Source organism: Sphaerodactylus townsendi, linkage group LG04 (genome assembly GCF_021028975.2).
Source record: "Sphaerodactylus townsendi isolate TG3544 linkage group LG04, MPM_Stown_v2.3, whole genome shotgun sequence".
In the NCBI taxonomy this organism is placed as follows: domain Eukaryota; kingdom Metazoa; phylum Chordata; class Lepidosauria; order Squamata; family Sphaerodactylidae; genus Sphaerodactylus; species Sphaerodactylus townsendi.
In genome coordinates, this window is record NC_059428.1 from 68712388 (window position 1) to 68728820 (window position 16433).

The 16433-nt window shown below is 37.1% G+C and overlaps 1 protein-coding gene across 3 annotated transcripts in view; it reads right to left on the reverse strand.

The window, feature by feature from the left end:
• Window positions 1-16433, reverse strand: part of BRWD1 (bromodomain and WD repeat domain containing 1) — a 67026-nt gene that overhangs the window by 22089 nt on the left and 28504 nt on the right. For 2 of the 3 annotated variants that reach the window (XM_048492621.1, XM_048492623.1), the window contains 13 exons: window positions 15895-16002; window positions 14495-14619; window positions 14316-14398; window positions 11948-12059; window positions 9632-9693; window positions 5447-5605; window positions 5100-5220; window positions 4137-4262; window positions 3716-3791; window positions 3482-3523; window positions 3149-3292; window positions 2141-2293; window positions 1233-1405 (listed from right to left, as the gene is read on the reverse strand). In XM_048492621.1, the coding sequence (XP_048348578.1) occupies window positions 1233-1405; window positions 2141-2293; window positions 3149-3292; window positions 3482-3523; window positions 3716-3791; window positions 4137-4262; window positions 5100-5220; window positions 5447-5605; window positions 9632-9693; window positions 11948-12059; window positions 14316-14398; window positions 14495-14619; window positions 15895-16002 (1484 nt within the window). The remainder of the gene's footprint in view (window positions 1-1232; window positions 1406-2140; window positions 2294-3148; window positions 3293-3481; window positions 3524-3715; window positions 3792-4136; window positions 4263-5099; window positions 5221-5446; window positions 5606-9631; window positions 9694-11947; window positions 12060-14315; window positions 14399-14494; window positions 14620-15894; window positions 16003-16433) is intronic. The other variant, XM_048492622.1, reaches the window with a different exon arrangement.

The following is a 16433-nucleotide window of genomic DNA, read 5'->3' on the forward strand; positions in this document are numbered from 1 at the left end:
CTTCACTGACTTCTAACAATCATGCCTCTGGACAACTCAAGAGTACAAGCACAATTTGCTTCCATTAAATCTAGAAAGTTTAGAGTTTTATTAGAATTAGGGTTTTATTAGCATTAGTTTCCTTAGGCAAAGCAGAAAAAGCAGCCTGAGACAGTGGGTTCTGTTAGCTGTACTGACTCCGTATACAAACTGTTTCAAGGTTTCAGTTCTAACATGTAAAGCCTTTTACTGTCTGGGATCAGCATATCTGCAAAACCACCTCTTCTGATACATATCGCCCAGAGAGTGTTATGCTCCAGTAACTTTTTGCAAGTGGTCCCTGACCCAAAAAGTGTCCAGAGGTCCTGAACTAGGGCCAGTGCGTTTTCAGCCCTGGCTCTGGCCTGGTGGAATGCTCTGTCAAATGCCCCGTAAAATGGATCTCAATTCCGCAAGGCCTGCAAGATGGAGCTTTTCCGTCAGGCCTATAGTTGAGGGCAGCACCATGAGTGAATTATCCATCTTGTTGACCTCCCTTCCCTTTTCTGCTCCCCTTCTTACAAATTGAGGGGTGGTGTGTGTCACCCACACCTGTGCATATTTCAGTGCTATAGAACAACTATTTTATACATTACTGGTTATGTTTGGGAGGCTACTGCCCTGAAAGAACTGCCCCCACCCAGTTTTCAGTTCTCCATCAGTCATGGACAAAGGGTCAGGGTGGGGGGTGGTGATGCTTATCCAGAAGCCTTTCTCTTTTATGGCACTCCCCACCTCAAAGATCCCAGGCCAGGGGTAGGGAACCTGCGCCTCTCCAGATGTTCAGGAACTACAATTCCCATCAGCCTCTGTCAGCATGGCCATGCTGACATTGGCCATGCTGGTAGGCCATGCTGGTAGGGGCTGATGGGAATTGTAGTTCCTGAACATCTGGAGAGCCGCAGGTTCCCTACCCCTGTCCCAGGCATTGTGTGGGATGCCAAAGAGTCTGGCTAGTGTTCTGTCTACCTAAAGCATTGGCCAATACCCTGCTGAACCTGTTGGAAGCGGTGGTTGGGTGGGCCTTGTAGTTTCCCAGGTTAATAATCCCGATGACTCCAATGTCCACATAGATGCTGCTGCTTCCAATCGGGCTATGGACCTAGTGTCTTCTATATTACTATACCTTACAAATTGTCAGCATGAAAGAAAATAAACTTTGGTGAAAAATTTGACAGTTTATTTCACAGTGCTCCTACTTATAGGTTATTTACCTGAGTGTTTTGATAGAATATTGTGCAGGTTTGCTCTTACTTCGCCATCTCCTACTATATTTCTGAATTCTTTGCAATCTTTCATTGTGTTTCTGGCCAGTTCTAAAGTCAGAGAGGATTCTTCTTATTTTTTCTTCAAACAATGCAGATAACCTCAACGTCATACTACATATCTAGGTTAAAAACAACAAATTAAAAGTTAACACTTAAATCAGAACTATTTTAAATAGAGATCCCAGTGGCATTTATTTTCCTCAAAATGGTATTTTTGGCAGTCGTCTGTTTCTGTTTAACACATTTACTGAAAAATAATTTCAATTACTACAAGATAAGCCATATTAGTGAGAATAAGTTTTTAAAAAGAGTTAATCAAAACTAATTCCCACCATATGTTAAGAAAATGTGCTAATGGAATCCAAAGTGTATTTAAGCTTCTTCAAAGTCTGATGAAATCTGATTTCACTGCAGTTTTCCTTAAATCAAACATGAAAGTGATACTGAAGTTTTTGTAAAAAGAATAGTAGTGCAAATCTACATCCACCCCACATCAACTAGACAACAACTCTTGCCCATATGTTTATAAAGCTTTAGGGGTGGAATTGTCACTGAGTTGCATGGTAACTACTTAACAATGAGACACTGCTCCTTATCAAGCTTGTATTCAATGCTGGACTGATCCCTCAGCCCCCCACCCCCACCCCCCGCAAATGACTATCCACTGGTTCTTTACAGTTACTTTGCAACTAGAAATCAAGCTGTACTTCAAATCAGTATCTTTTACAGAAATAGAATTTTAACTTACAACATCAGTTCATCAGCCTTAGACTCTGATTTTTTGTTTTCTTAACCATTATGTTACTTTAATAGATGCCAATTTGAGTAATATGGTACACAATATAAAATATTACCTTGGACCTTTTGTTTGGGGTATACAATTTAGCATTGCTAAATATTAATCTGATATCTTTGCACAATTCCATAGGCGTATCATAATTTCCAGCTTCTAATGTCTCTTTCACAGTTCCCAAATCCATTGGTGTGTCTATGATCTCTCTGTAATCCTGCATAAAGAAGCATATGATAAAAAGCCTCAGTTATTTAAGAGTTTTGATAAACCCCTTACACTGAAAGACAAATACAAAAATGAATCAGAATGATTTTTTCTAGAGGCTTAAACAAAAGGATAACCATATTAATCAAGATGGAATATGCTGCTTTAGTATTGAGGAAAGATTCTTAGATGAACATAAGCTAAGATTGCTGATTCCTACATAAAGATTCTCCTGCTCTCCAAAATTTCCAGATTTCCCAATTCCAGAGTAACATCCTTCTCCCATGGATATTCTTCCATCATCATTCTTTTGTGCACATGTTTGAAAGCAATCAACACATGGAAACACACTTGTGTGATATACAACAGTTTGTTAGAATCCACCCTACTGCCCCAAAACATATTTCCTGTGTTTCTAATGTTTGCGGCTGTTGAGAAATTCTATTCTTATAAAAGTTGAGAGGTATACATTCAGTATCCCTAAATCAAGATTAAGAATCCCTGCTTAAAATATTCAGCAGATCTACTATTTCACATAGATCAGGATGGGAAAAGATCTTTTCCCCTACTATGTGTATAAATGGAGTGGCAAATTAAGAGTGATTATTCTGGAATAAAATGACAATGATATGATTTATCTTCTCCAATCAGTACATTCAGCCTAGAAAGCAGAATCAGTCATATTTCTTTTTTGAGAGTATTTATATTTCTACTGAATTATAAAGCTTATGCAGTCGTCTAAGGAAAAAAAGCTCTCAGTGTAAACTGCTTCATAACACCAAAGAGAAGAGAAACAAAAAAGCACTATATAAATACAGCTATAAACTGAACATGTTAAAAATAATATTAATGACCAGCAACTTACAGGGTACTGATCCAGGTCAACAGGTTGTCTGAATGGCTCAGAATCCTCACATTGGAAAATTAAATTTACAAGTTCCATACATTGCTTCTTCCAACTATTTTCATCGTAGCTGGGTTTCACCTTGGTCTTCTTCAAAGCCCATCTCTAGAAAATAAAAATATAATGCTCCTACGCATGAAGACTATTTTAAGGAAGTTTGCTAATTACCTGTCAAGCCATCCAAACATACGGGGTATAACTTGAACAAGATCATATTTAACATCTATTCAGTAACATCATTACAAGGCTAATATCTTGATCAGGAAAAGGTGAGGTTACAGCATAATTACTTACTTTTCTGGAAGTTGATCTTGGTACATAGGTCTCTTCATCATCCTGCAATACATATCAGATATGCACACTAAAATCACCATGTATATATATTGTCCCAGAAAACATCACAATAAGCAAACTCATGATACTGAATACAAACTAGTGTTACTGGAGTGAAGGGAGGGGACATGTTTTGATAAAGAAACAGTAAATATAAGAAGATTAGCAGTTGGCTACACAAGCAACAATCATTACCAGGTCATCAGCATCAGTGCTATCTTCTTTGTTTGTTGCAATGCACAGCTCAAAAATATCTGTACAATCAGGATTTCTAAAAAACAAAAACATGATGTTTAAGTCACAACAATATTATTTATGTATACCCAACACAATTACAGAGTGTCCCCCAAACTCCAGGGACAACAGGAAAGTGTCCTGTGAAAGTAGTTCCCTGGATGGGTTCACTAGTCAGTGCTACAGAAAATTCAAACTATATCTGGTTTCTCATTTTGTGTTGCTTCACCAACAATCACTATTTTAGAAATATACATCCAATTATTTTTTTCTTAAAACTTGCAGCTACTCTGAATAGCAAAAAGAGGATGTGACAGCAGTAGTCAATTTATAACGCACCAAGTTTTCCACATGTTATGTTTCAGTCTGAAATACTTCTTACCGTATGAATTCTAAGAGCTGATCTGTGATCTTCTGAGCAGATCTAGTGATGGCACTGTTGGGCTCATTAAAGGTCCTGGCGTTGCTCACAACACACCTGACTTCCCAAATCAATGCAGAGAGTCTCCTACAGGCAACAGTAAGAAAAAAAGAATAGTTTAATGGTCATGGGAAGTAAACATGATGGAAGCTCTCAGCATGAAAACTAGACATTAGAGGTTGGCTACACAAGATTTCTAGTAAGTGAAAGGATCCCACTGTTACTTTCTTCAAGTTTTCTTTAGAGAGATAAAACTGTATTCCTGAACAGAAGCAGAAGTACATCAGCATCCTTCACACTTTTGTCGCCTGAAATCCTTACTCGTCACATCTGACTCATCTGCCACCCTGAATTTATTTTAATCATGTTAAATGATGGGTAAAATGTATAATATTTCATATTTTTGGATAGCCCAGAAGTGGCCCTGTAACTCCAAACCACTAGAAGACTACCCATTTATAACTTTTGACAGCACACAACAACTATGGAAGTGCAGCATATGATCACTATGATGCTGATTAACTAAAGGCTTTTTTTTTTTTGGAATATGAAACCCCTGAAATGCTGTTATAATATGGAACTGTATCTAATCAGAAAAAGGCTCTTTGGAAAAATCTAAACAAAGACAGACACAAGATACAAGGCACACAGCATATGAGCACACAAATGAAACTTGTTTATATATTTTTGTTTATTGTGTAATCCTACAGTTATTCCAGTCAAATCCCACTGAAATCAAAAGGATTGCACTGTAAGTATTTTGAATATCCACTAAAGTTAAAGGGAGCTGGGAAAATACTGATTAATCAAACATATTGTGAGGATTTTCCAAAGATTCTGAACGTGAATGGCAGATAGCTTAACATTGCAGAAATTCTGCAAGACAAACATGCTCTCTTCTCTCTTATACTAAATTAGACTAACCTGTAAAATTGGTTGACTAGTCTCGTCCGAATAGTCCAAAGGTCTGTTGGATAAGCTATTACTGTACTGTACTTTGGATATGTGTTCAGATCAACTGGACCAGCAAATGCTGCTGAAATATCTGTCAAAACAGTGATTTCAGTCAATTAATGCAGCTAAATAACACACTGGCTTAGATATTACCCCAATATATAAAAATACTTTGTTAATTTAAAAAGGCATTAAATCTTGCTTTAGAAAAAGTGGAAGAGTAAACTGAATAAGCTTGCAGTTTATCATCCTATATACCTTCAATCTATTAATTACAGAAATAATTACAGAGAGCAATCAGATTTCTAAACCCTTACCTAGTGTCAGAAGTTGATCAATTCCACAAATAATCCGTCCACATTCTTCACTTTGAGATTTTCCCTGCCACTCTCCTTTTTGAGGTTTGTACAGTAGTTTTGCCATTTCTTCAGCAGTCACAGAAACACTAGCACCTAATTCTTCAGGCTGATCAACTACTTATTTACAACAAATAATAAAATGGTATTAGGAGAAAAAAACACCCCAATGCAGTAAATGTAATGTTCTATACACTGGTGAAACAAAATTTTAAGATCAAAGACAATCACATATTCAGGAATAATCATATTCTTAATTCTGAACCTAGCCCTGATATTAAAAACTCCAGAGAATGGGGCTAGATACAGTCAAGGATTATTTTTCTACAGGTGTGGAAGAACTCCCAGGTTTGCCAAAAATTACAAATATTTTTAAAATGGTAGGATCACAAAAATCCAAAAAATGCAGAAGCACCAGATAACGTCCAGTGTGAATACTGATGGCTGTGTGGTGAGCTTTTCCACATTCCTGTACATACACAGGAGAGAAGGCAGGCAAGCAATAGCTGTGAAAAGGAGATCTTAGCTTCTGTAGTTGAGGGGAAGCACTAGAAGGGAAAAGAAAAAGGCAACTGCAGCAGGTGGTACTGACGGTAGGCAATATTTGGTTTGCCACCACTGCCTCATACTTTCTCTACCCCCAGCTATGATGGAAACCGAAGGGCAACCCAGGGAAATGAATGAGAATGCCACAGGATATGGGCTGCCACCACTATCCCCCGCTTCCTCTGCCTTACCACCTCCTTCTTCTTGTTGCCAAGAGGTGAAGAGAAGATAGAATCGACCAAGCAGGCACTCAGAGCCAGCAGTGCTAGGACTGGGAAGGAGCTTGGGAGTCCATAATCCCCAACCTATGCTGCAAACTGATCTTTGGGCTGTTGAGCACTGGCAGTGTATGAGCTGGGAGGAAGCCTGTGGTCAGTGCCACCTCTCCCAAGATACGTGGTTGGTAGGTGTTTCTCACCTTGAAACAGCTACTGCCACAGAAACTGGAAGATGGGTGAGCTTCCCTAAGCAATGGGCCTCATCCTCACTCTCATATCAACACTTAGGCAGTTGCCAAGAGGAGAGCAAGGCAGCTGCACAGAACAGATTACAGCCACTACCATGCCAGCAACTATGGAAAAACTGGCCATGGGCACAGGGCACATAGTTTTACTCCTTTTTTTCTTTACAACTAGCTTGCTTTCCTACTTAAACCCTGTCCCTCATTCTGAGGAGACAGTAAGAAGGCAGAGAGGGAAGCACCTCCCCTTCACTCCAGATACACAAAGGCTGGCAAAGGTTCAGTAGCAGTAGAGACAAATAATTAGGGAATTACATCTCGACCATAATTAAAAATTATTAATGAAACAGGAAAAATTATTAATGAAACAGGCAAAGATATTTAAAAGTTTACAGAATATGTTATAACAACAAATTCAATTGCATATTTGTAATTACATATTTGGGAATAAACCTGACTGGACAAAATGAAACTTTACTCAGAGACAACTTGGTTGAAGATACGAAAGGACATGCAAAGGTTGTCTAAATTGATATTTTCATGGCTAGGAAGAATCTCTACAGTAATAATTAATGTATTATCTTCTATATCAGATGTTGCTAATCAATATACAACACAAAAATCTTGAAAGACTGGCAGAAATAGACTTCAGTGCCAAAAAGCCAAGAATCAGATTTAGAGAAGAGAGCTACCAGTACTCAATATTAAATTATATAACCAAGCAGCTGGCTTGGTCTTGATTGTGAACTAGATTAAAAACCCAGATCAACAAAAATGCAACAAGGCAGACATGTACTTAGAGATAGACTTTTTAGAATTCAGGAATCTACACAAAAAAGAATAAGTCCTCCAATATCCTCACTAATCTCTCCTGTAGAGGTTTATCATGACAAAAATGTGAGGAATAATAACCAATGGGTAATGTATGAAGGTATCGTAAATACCCAAGGGGAAAAGAAGTCTTAAAACACGTATGATTAAATGTATGCTAAATTTTGAGGAAGACATGTCTTTTAAACTCTGAGAAACTACGGACAAAAGACAAAAATTTACAGCTAGCCAAACATTAAGAGACAATTGATACAAGATGTTTTATACATGGTATATTACCCAGAAGAATATTGAGAAGATGAAAGAAAGAAAGAAAGAAAGAAAGAAAGAAAGAAAGAAAGAAAGAAAGATCAAATTTGTTGTAGTTGCCACCAATAATCCTAGAACTGTTTCAAAATATGATAACAGTGGCTAGAATTATAGTCGCAGCAAAATGGAAGGCAGAAGAATGTCCAAGCTGAGATGACTGGGAAAGCAAGCTAACTGAATATGCAGTAATAGCAATATTTATGAACTTTGTAAATAAGAGACCAATCAAAGAATTTCAAGATAAGTAAGCATGCCATTAATATGGTTCTTTTCAAAGGGAAGTTGACAAGGAAGTTGTTGAAATAATATACATAAACTATCAATAATCTCAATGAAATGCTGTATTGATAAGCAGTTTAAAGGGAAGATGACATATATAATATTTAAATATATTATGGATAGATGATAATAACTATGCTGACTCCAGTATGAACATGTGAGAAATAATATCATAATAATTATGTTATCAAATTTTCCTATTTGTTTGAGTTTAATAGAATTTTTATTATAGCATTGTCAAATATTATTAGTTTTATCGCATAACATAGCATAGTTTATTGCATAACATTATTTTAAGATTTCTGTACAATTAAGGTAATATTATTTCATGTCATTTATATAATTTTATATCCTCAATAACACCTATTTTCCTAAATGCCCATTGCTTGTTAGATTATTAGATAACTGTGCACAATTTTATATGAGTAATTTCTATTTTCTTAGTCTTTGAATATATTATAACTCTTTTGATCCTTTTTCTGTTCTGTTCATATTTATAGAAAATTTTTAAAAACATAAAAATTTTAAAGCACATTTGTAAATGCAGATAAAAGCACATTTGTAAATGCAGATTCCTTTGTGAAATAATAGTAGCCACTGATGCCAAACCTGCTGAACAGCAATTAACCGCAAGATGAGCATGCTGGTGGAGCTTCCACTTGAAAAAAATGTGAGACCATAAGGATTTTTATGTCCAATCCTAGTCCGACTGGGACAGTTTCCTCACCCACCATGGGTGTCGATAGATCAGAAGGACCAAGACTTTATAAATGTCAATTAGTTCAGCTTGGCAGATGTTTTGTTGCACCTTTCTTGGATTAGATGTGATTATATGTTCATCCTACCTCTAACTGCAGGTTGATGCCTACAATTTGCAGGGTTCCTCCCCTGATTGAATGGACCAAATTTTCTTTTGTTGGTTACTGTTTCTAACTTTATTTCACCACATCCACCTTTCTGTTGCTTGCATTTTTTTAAAGTATAAATTTATTTCCCGAAGAGGTTCTTGCCATGTTTTTGATAAAATGAGCTGATTCATGAAAGCTTATGACAGAATACATTTTGCAATCTTTAAGATACCACTGGTATTTTGCTTAATTTTGTTGCATCAGACTAACACAGGTACCCTGGTGGAATTAAGATCTATTGCTCAGTAATATAGTACAATAAGGAAAAGGGGATATATGAAAAGTATGAATTACTGAATATAAAAGTGCTTCACTAATTAATCTGTAGATTTTAAATAGAGCCCTTCCCAGTTTTACAGAATGCATTCTATCATAGTTGAGGCAAGGGATTTTGTGCTTATTTCCATGGACTGTTTTCAAACATATGAAAACAGGTACCTTGAAGGCTGTGGTTCTGAAAAAAAGAAAAACTGTGGGAGTGGGTAAAGGAGGAAAGAGAGACTGTTTAACTATTAGATCATTTTTCAGCTCAGGACTGTCCAGCTTCCCTATCAGTTACCATGACAGTATGCATCACATACTGATCTGGATAACAGTGACTTTGGAGAGAATATAAAGCAACTCTTTAAAAAAAATTCTGAAGAAACTGCTGAAGTGATATATGAAAGTTAAACCTATTTAAATGAAGGTATATTATCTAAGTACGGAAAGAGTTGCGCAACTACTGCTTCTCCGGAATGCATGAAACTGCCTTAATTTTTTCTTTCATGTATACATCTCAAGTAAAACTGTTAATGAATGATTGATGCATACCATTCTCAGGAATTGGTTCCATATCCCATGGACTAAGTCTTTCTGTTTCACCATTGTCCCACCTATTTAATAAAGAAAAAAGTCAACAATGAAGATATCATAAAATATTATTCCTAATACTGCCCATATTTAAGACATATTTTAAAGTGTTTCAGGGAGGTTTGCTGATGCTACAGGAAATACAGAAAAGAGGAAAAGCAAATTTAAAGCAAAACAGAATGAACAGGTAATGTTTTTTCACCTATATATTTAGTGACTCATTAACCTTTCCTCCTCACAAATTCTCCAGATTTAACAATAGGCAAAACAAATAAACAATAAATGTTTCTGCATTGCCCTGCATTGCCCTCCAATTGGCCATGCTGGCAGGGGCTGATGGGAATTGTAGTCCATCAACATCTGGAGTGCCATAGGTTAGCCGTCACTGCAATATTCTGACTATAATCAGTAAACTTTCTGACAGTTCAGTATTTCACAACCTTAGTTGCACATCATTTTGCCATGTGGTGCTTAGCATCCTCTCCAAGTTACTGTATATACTCACATATAAGTTGAATTTTTCAGCACATTTTTGTGCTGAAAAAGCCCCCCTTGACTTATACACGAATGAGGTGTACTTTAAAGAATATTTAGGGTTTTTACTTTGTCGGCCTCCAGGGGGTGCAGTTTATAGGCTAGTGGCACCAAAATTTCAGGGATTTTTCAAGATACTCTCCTGAGGATACCATCCAAGATTGGTAAAGTTTGGTTCAGGGGGTCCAAGGTTATGGACCCCCAAAGGGGGTGCCCCCATCCCTCATTGTTTCCAATGGGAGCTAATAGTAGATGGGGCTACATTTTGAGGGTCCATAACTTTGGACCCCTTGAACCAAACTTCATCAAACCTGGGTGGAATCTCTTGCTGATACCAGCCAGGTTTGGTGATGTTTGGTTTAGGGGGTCCAAAGTTATGGATCCCCAAAGTGGGTGCCCCATCCCCCATTGTTTTCAATGAGAGCTAATAGTAGATGGGGCTACATTTTGAGGGTCCATAACTTTGGACCCCCTGAACCAAACTTCACCAAACCTGGGTGGTATCATCAGGAGGGTCTCCTAAAGATACTCTGAAATGTTGGTACTGCTAACATAAACATTCCTCCCCTGACCAAAAATCCAGTTTTGAAGGATTTTAACTCTTGTGTTTTAGCTTGGCTGCTGGTTGAGCTAAGGTTTTTGTACTTTTAAAGTTATTGTTGACACCATATTGTTTTTGATGACCCTCTTTTCCACTTACAGAGCTAGTTTGGTTTTCTTTGAAATAAATATTTGAAAACATTTAACCCACTGATGCCTCAATTAATGTAATTTTATTGGTGTCTATTTTTATTTTTGAAATTTACCAGTAGCTGCTGCATTTCCCACCCTCGACTTAGACGCGAGTCAATAAGTTTTCCCAGTTTTTTGTGGAAAAATTAGGTGCCTCGACTTATATGCAGGTCGACTTATAAACAAGTATATACAGTAACTATTCCTCTCCAAATAATTATTCCTCTCCAAATCACTATTGTCCATTATAAAATATATTTGTCATACAGTATGGGTTTTTTATTCTGAATGAAAGTACTGAGATCTAACCCAGTGTATCTGTGGAATTTAACTGGATACAGATTCTCATTTTTCACAAGTGTCACTTTTAGAATCCACTAAGGTAAATGCAGGATCCAAACCCAGAACTACTATAGCTGTCAATTCTCTCATTCTAAATAGGTTTTATACAACCAGATTTCATGAGCCTTTAACTCTCTGAATGAAGGCTAACCAAGGAAGCAGTCCTGTGTTCAAAGTTGTTTAGTGAAGTCAAGGAGTGAACTGTGGAAACTTCTACCTGATCATATGTTGTTTTTAAAATCCTGAGCCTCCGAAATTGTCTTTTAATTCATGTATATTGCTGCTCAATATAAAACATCACAAAGCACAGGGAAAAATCAAGACTGAAAAGACAAGTTTTTCTTCCTCCTTGTTCTCCAGTTCTTCATTAAACAATTGATGCAAGTAAAGCCTTTGAACTACAGCTTCATTCTGTTTTATTTAGTAGTCATATTTAAAGTATTTTAACTTAAATTCTACGTGAGGTGATTACATAAGTGCTCACTGTACCAAAAATGTCGACTTTGGAACATTACTATTTGGAACATTAATGACTACAGTTACTGACTATTAATTGTTGACTATTAATTCCTTGATAATTAATAACCATTCTATTCATGTTCTCTATAATGTATTGTTATTATAATTCATAAATACTGCTGATAAATAATGTAAACAACATGAACATACTTAACACTGTAACACTGAAAAGGGCTGTCTGGATATTGCAGTTGATATGGTTCTTGGCTCAAAATAGTTCCAAACCACCAAGCATCATCAATAATTGAACGAAAGCGGTCATCTGTAAGAAAAAATGGTATGCAGTTCTCTGAAACCACCTTTTTTTGGTTAGAATCCCATGGAAAATAAGGCCAGCTGTTTTATAACAGACTGGTACACAATGCAATTTCATAGTTCAACATCAACACTGTAGATTATGAGCTTAATGGTGTCCTGCCCCAAAATGAACCAGTTAATGGGATTTTTGCCACTTGCCTCGTCCAGCTGCAGGTCCCCAAGTCCTGAAAAACTGCCTCAAATGTAGGGTTTGGAAATGAAAGGGAAGAAGCTGTCCCTTGGCATGAGTACTGCAAATTGTTTGGGGGTGGGGGAGAGATTTCTGCCAGTCCCCCACTCTTGGTTGCACTCTCCTGTAACTCACATTATTCCCAAGGCTGTCCTCCACAGTGTAGCTTTTCAGTAAGAGTAATACATAGCCAAAATCTTGCATAAAGTCATTCTGTGAGTCAACAGCATCCAACCCTGTGGATAGTATCCATGACAGAACTTGGAATAGAATTCTTTACTCATTTCCCTGATCCATAGTGTTGACTAAGGGCATATTTTCTGTGCCACTCCTACTTGAGAGGACTACTACACAAAGTTGTATTCTTTCTCCTCTTATTTTTGATATATGTTTGGAACGTGTCTTGTGCTATTAGACAAAATAATAACACTCATGGCTTTATATATAACTCCTTGGAATTTAAAGTTATTCTTTATGCAGATGATCTTTTATTTATTCATTTCAGACTCAGTTTTCCATTCCTGCATTCATAAATAACTTTGGAGACCTGTCTGCATATTCAATAAATTGGACAAAGTATGAGCGGATGCCAGACCATACATCACAGAATATATTTGCCTTTGGATATTGCCAATAGTACCAAGATGTTATTACTTACCTTGGAACACTGAGTTTTACAGACATTATGCACATGATTATGCTAAATTATAACAACCTAATATATCTTTGGATTTCGATAGATTGGCAACTTTAAACTTGCCTATATGGGGGAAAGCAAATATACTCAAAATGTATACTACACCTAGGATTATTTATGTTTTATGTGCAATATACTCATACAATTAATAATTTGTTTTTGAAATGTATTTAGGGTTCCTCACCATCTCAGATTTCTTTGAAGGGAATGCAATTTCCATTTAATGAAGGAGGATTTGGTTTCCTTGATCTTAACTTATACACACTGCTTATATTAGAACTATAAAATATACAGGAATAAAAGAACTACAAAATTTACAGGAAGAAAAAGATATTCAGCTATGTGTTATAATATACACATTTTAATTGACAGGCTAGGGAGCGGGCCCCCTATTTATCCAGCCCTGACTTAGCCTTAGTGATCCATGTGACAGTCACCTCTAGGTTAGATTACCGTAACTCGCTCTATGCAGGCCTACCCTTGAGACTGACTGGGAAGTTGACACTTGTCCAGAATGCAGCTGCAAGTCTTCTCACCAGAGTATCGGTGAGACAGAACATAATGCTGGTGCTGCAACAGCTGCACTGGTTGCTGGTGGAATTCTGAGTCAAGTTCAAGGTTTTGGTTATAACCTTTAAGGCCTGAGCGGTCTGGGACTATCATATTTGGAAGATTGCATCACCCCATAGTGCCCATGGAAGAAACTCTGATGGCAAAAATCAACCAGGGGTTCTCAGTCCCAAGAATGTGAAGTTGACCTCAACCAGAGCCAGGTCTTTTTCTATCTTAGCTCCAGCCTAGTGGAACTTTGTCAGTAGACACTACAGCCTTGCAGGGCCTGTAAGACAGAGATTTTCCACTGGCCCTTTGGCTGAGGCCATGCATCTTCTCTTCTCTGATCAGCTGGCCTCTTGCCAAACTAACCAGCAATGGGCTATTGTCACCTGGTGCCACCTCCTCTATTAAATCTTTCCCACACCCAGACAGGGGGCGTTTGGTTGAAATGAGATGGATGGTTCTGATAGATTTAGCTTGTTGATTCACCATCTGTTTTCTGGTGATTTGATTTTATAAATGATTCTATATATTGTTTTTGAATGTATATGCGCCACCCTGTGCCCAGCATATATAAATAAATAAAATAAATATCCAGTTTGGTGTAGACAACACTAAAGCCTGAAAAAACACAAAGGTTTATTAAATCAATCATAGTAAAGTACTAGCAATAATTTGTCAAGGAGTTGGAAGTTTTAAAAGTTTGTTTTACGGTTGAAATCTCTTCACATAGACTTGCTACTACCACAGACTATTAAAAAGTATAAATAAAAACTTACAAGGCTGCCAGTTTCTCTGTCGTGCTTCATCAAAGAACTGACGTAATACAAGGAAGTCAATGACATCTGGCATATCATGGTATCTAGATAGAAGATTTAGGCCCATTAGTCCCCAAATGCATACAAACTACTTACATTATCTCTAAACTTAGAAAAGACATGTGGAGAAAAATACATACTTGAGAGAAAAGGATTTGTCCAGAAGCTGTCCGCTAACATGATCCATAAGAGTAAGCTTGAGACAACAGAGCGTAGGAGGACCAACTTCATAATGTATCCCAACAATTTTTACCAATTCTTGTTCCTAACATGAGAATATAATAAAGATTCTCATTAATACTTGCATAATGGTCTAGTAAGTCATTCATAGTTTTGTTGGAAGCAGCAACAGCAAGTCAGGGATATACTGAGAATAACGGAGGCTTACAACAATCTTAAACAAAAATTACAAAAAACAAAAAAGGTTTAGTTTCTGTTGCATATTTACTACGCTTTCAATAGTTCTGAAACAACAGTGCACCATCAATGCAGAGAGGAGGGATCCTGCCCCACCTGCTAACCCCCTCTCCCCAAATATGCAGTTATTTAAGTATCCTTAAAAACAAAACCCATAATCATTTGGTTTATTATCCACATTCTTAATCACAACAAATCAATGCTGCTGAAAGATACATGTAACCAGCCTGCTATATATAACCACTGACATCTGGGGAATTCTTTGTAGATTACTAGGATTTCCCCTGACACCCCAGTCTCATGAGAAAGGGTTACATTCGTTATCTCGTGGGGCAGAAAGCTAGGTGGCTCTCTACTACCATCTGCTTGCGACCTTGGGACGCCTTAGCTCCAAAGACTGTTTTTCATAACTTCTTGGGAAAATGGGAGGGGGACTTGCTTTGGAGATAAATGGGACTGTGAATGCCAGCTTCGGCAGAACTGGCTTTTTAAGTGTGGTGCTTTGATTCTTGCTCAATAAACGCTACTGATCGATACCTCAGAGTCCATTTGTTGGTTTAAGGGTTCGAGACCTAACATATATATAATCATGGACAGATCATTCTCATGTCAGATTCCCTATCACTTTAAATGCTAGAACAGTGAGAAACAGTATTGACAGCTATATGTTTATTGTAGTTTACAGAAAACACAACTTGTATTATTTATTTATTTATTATTATTAGACTGATAGCCCGCCCTTCCCAATATGACTCAGGGTGGCAAACATCAATATAAACCAGATAAAATAGTACAACAAAAATGGTAAAGTCAATAGAATTACCTTCATTGTAAATATCAAAATGGGAGACACTGCAGCTAAACAATCGATGGACATTATTACAACTAAGACTAAATAATATACTGCACACATTATATAAATAAACATGATACAGTACAACAAGAATGCAGAAGGCTCAGATTCAAACTCCTACCCCATCACAAAGTTGAAACTACATTTCTATCTATCTTTCTATGATTTTGCACAATTGTTTTTTGTTTTTTGACAGAGCCAATGAGTTAAGATCTACAATGCATTTGATATTTAGAGAACTGACAAACACTAATGTTGAACTAATCTTACCCTAAGAACCATTTTTCGCCATGGCTCCTTGTGAGGATTCAACTCATAGATATTGTTTTTTCTTACTGCTTCGATATAAGCTTCATGGCCTTGTCGAAAATATATTACCTAATTAAAAAGTAAAAAATCAATGAAGAAATCACCTGACAAAAAATTAATCAAATTAGGTTTTGCTGGCTTCTAAATCAACTACTTAGAAAGGTGCTGCTGCCGGGTACGTTTACCTGCCCTTCCTCTAACCGCTATATAATTAGCCAAGTTAAATGGAGAAGCCACAGAGAAATGTTCCTACACCATCCCACAGGGGAAGCAGAATACAGCAGTAAATTTCCCAGGCTACAGCATCAAACTGCATGTGTAAACAATCCTTTCTGCCTCAAGACGCAGTACCCCTAAAAAAATGAAGGTGAGAAATGCATGCAGACTCTCATACCAGTGATCAATTACAGAGTGCCCTACTACTGCAATATGGCTTATTCTTTTTGAAGCCTTAAAAGGGATATAAGTTGCTTATGGCTACAAGAATACCAGTGGAGTAG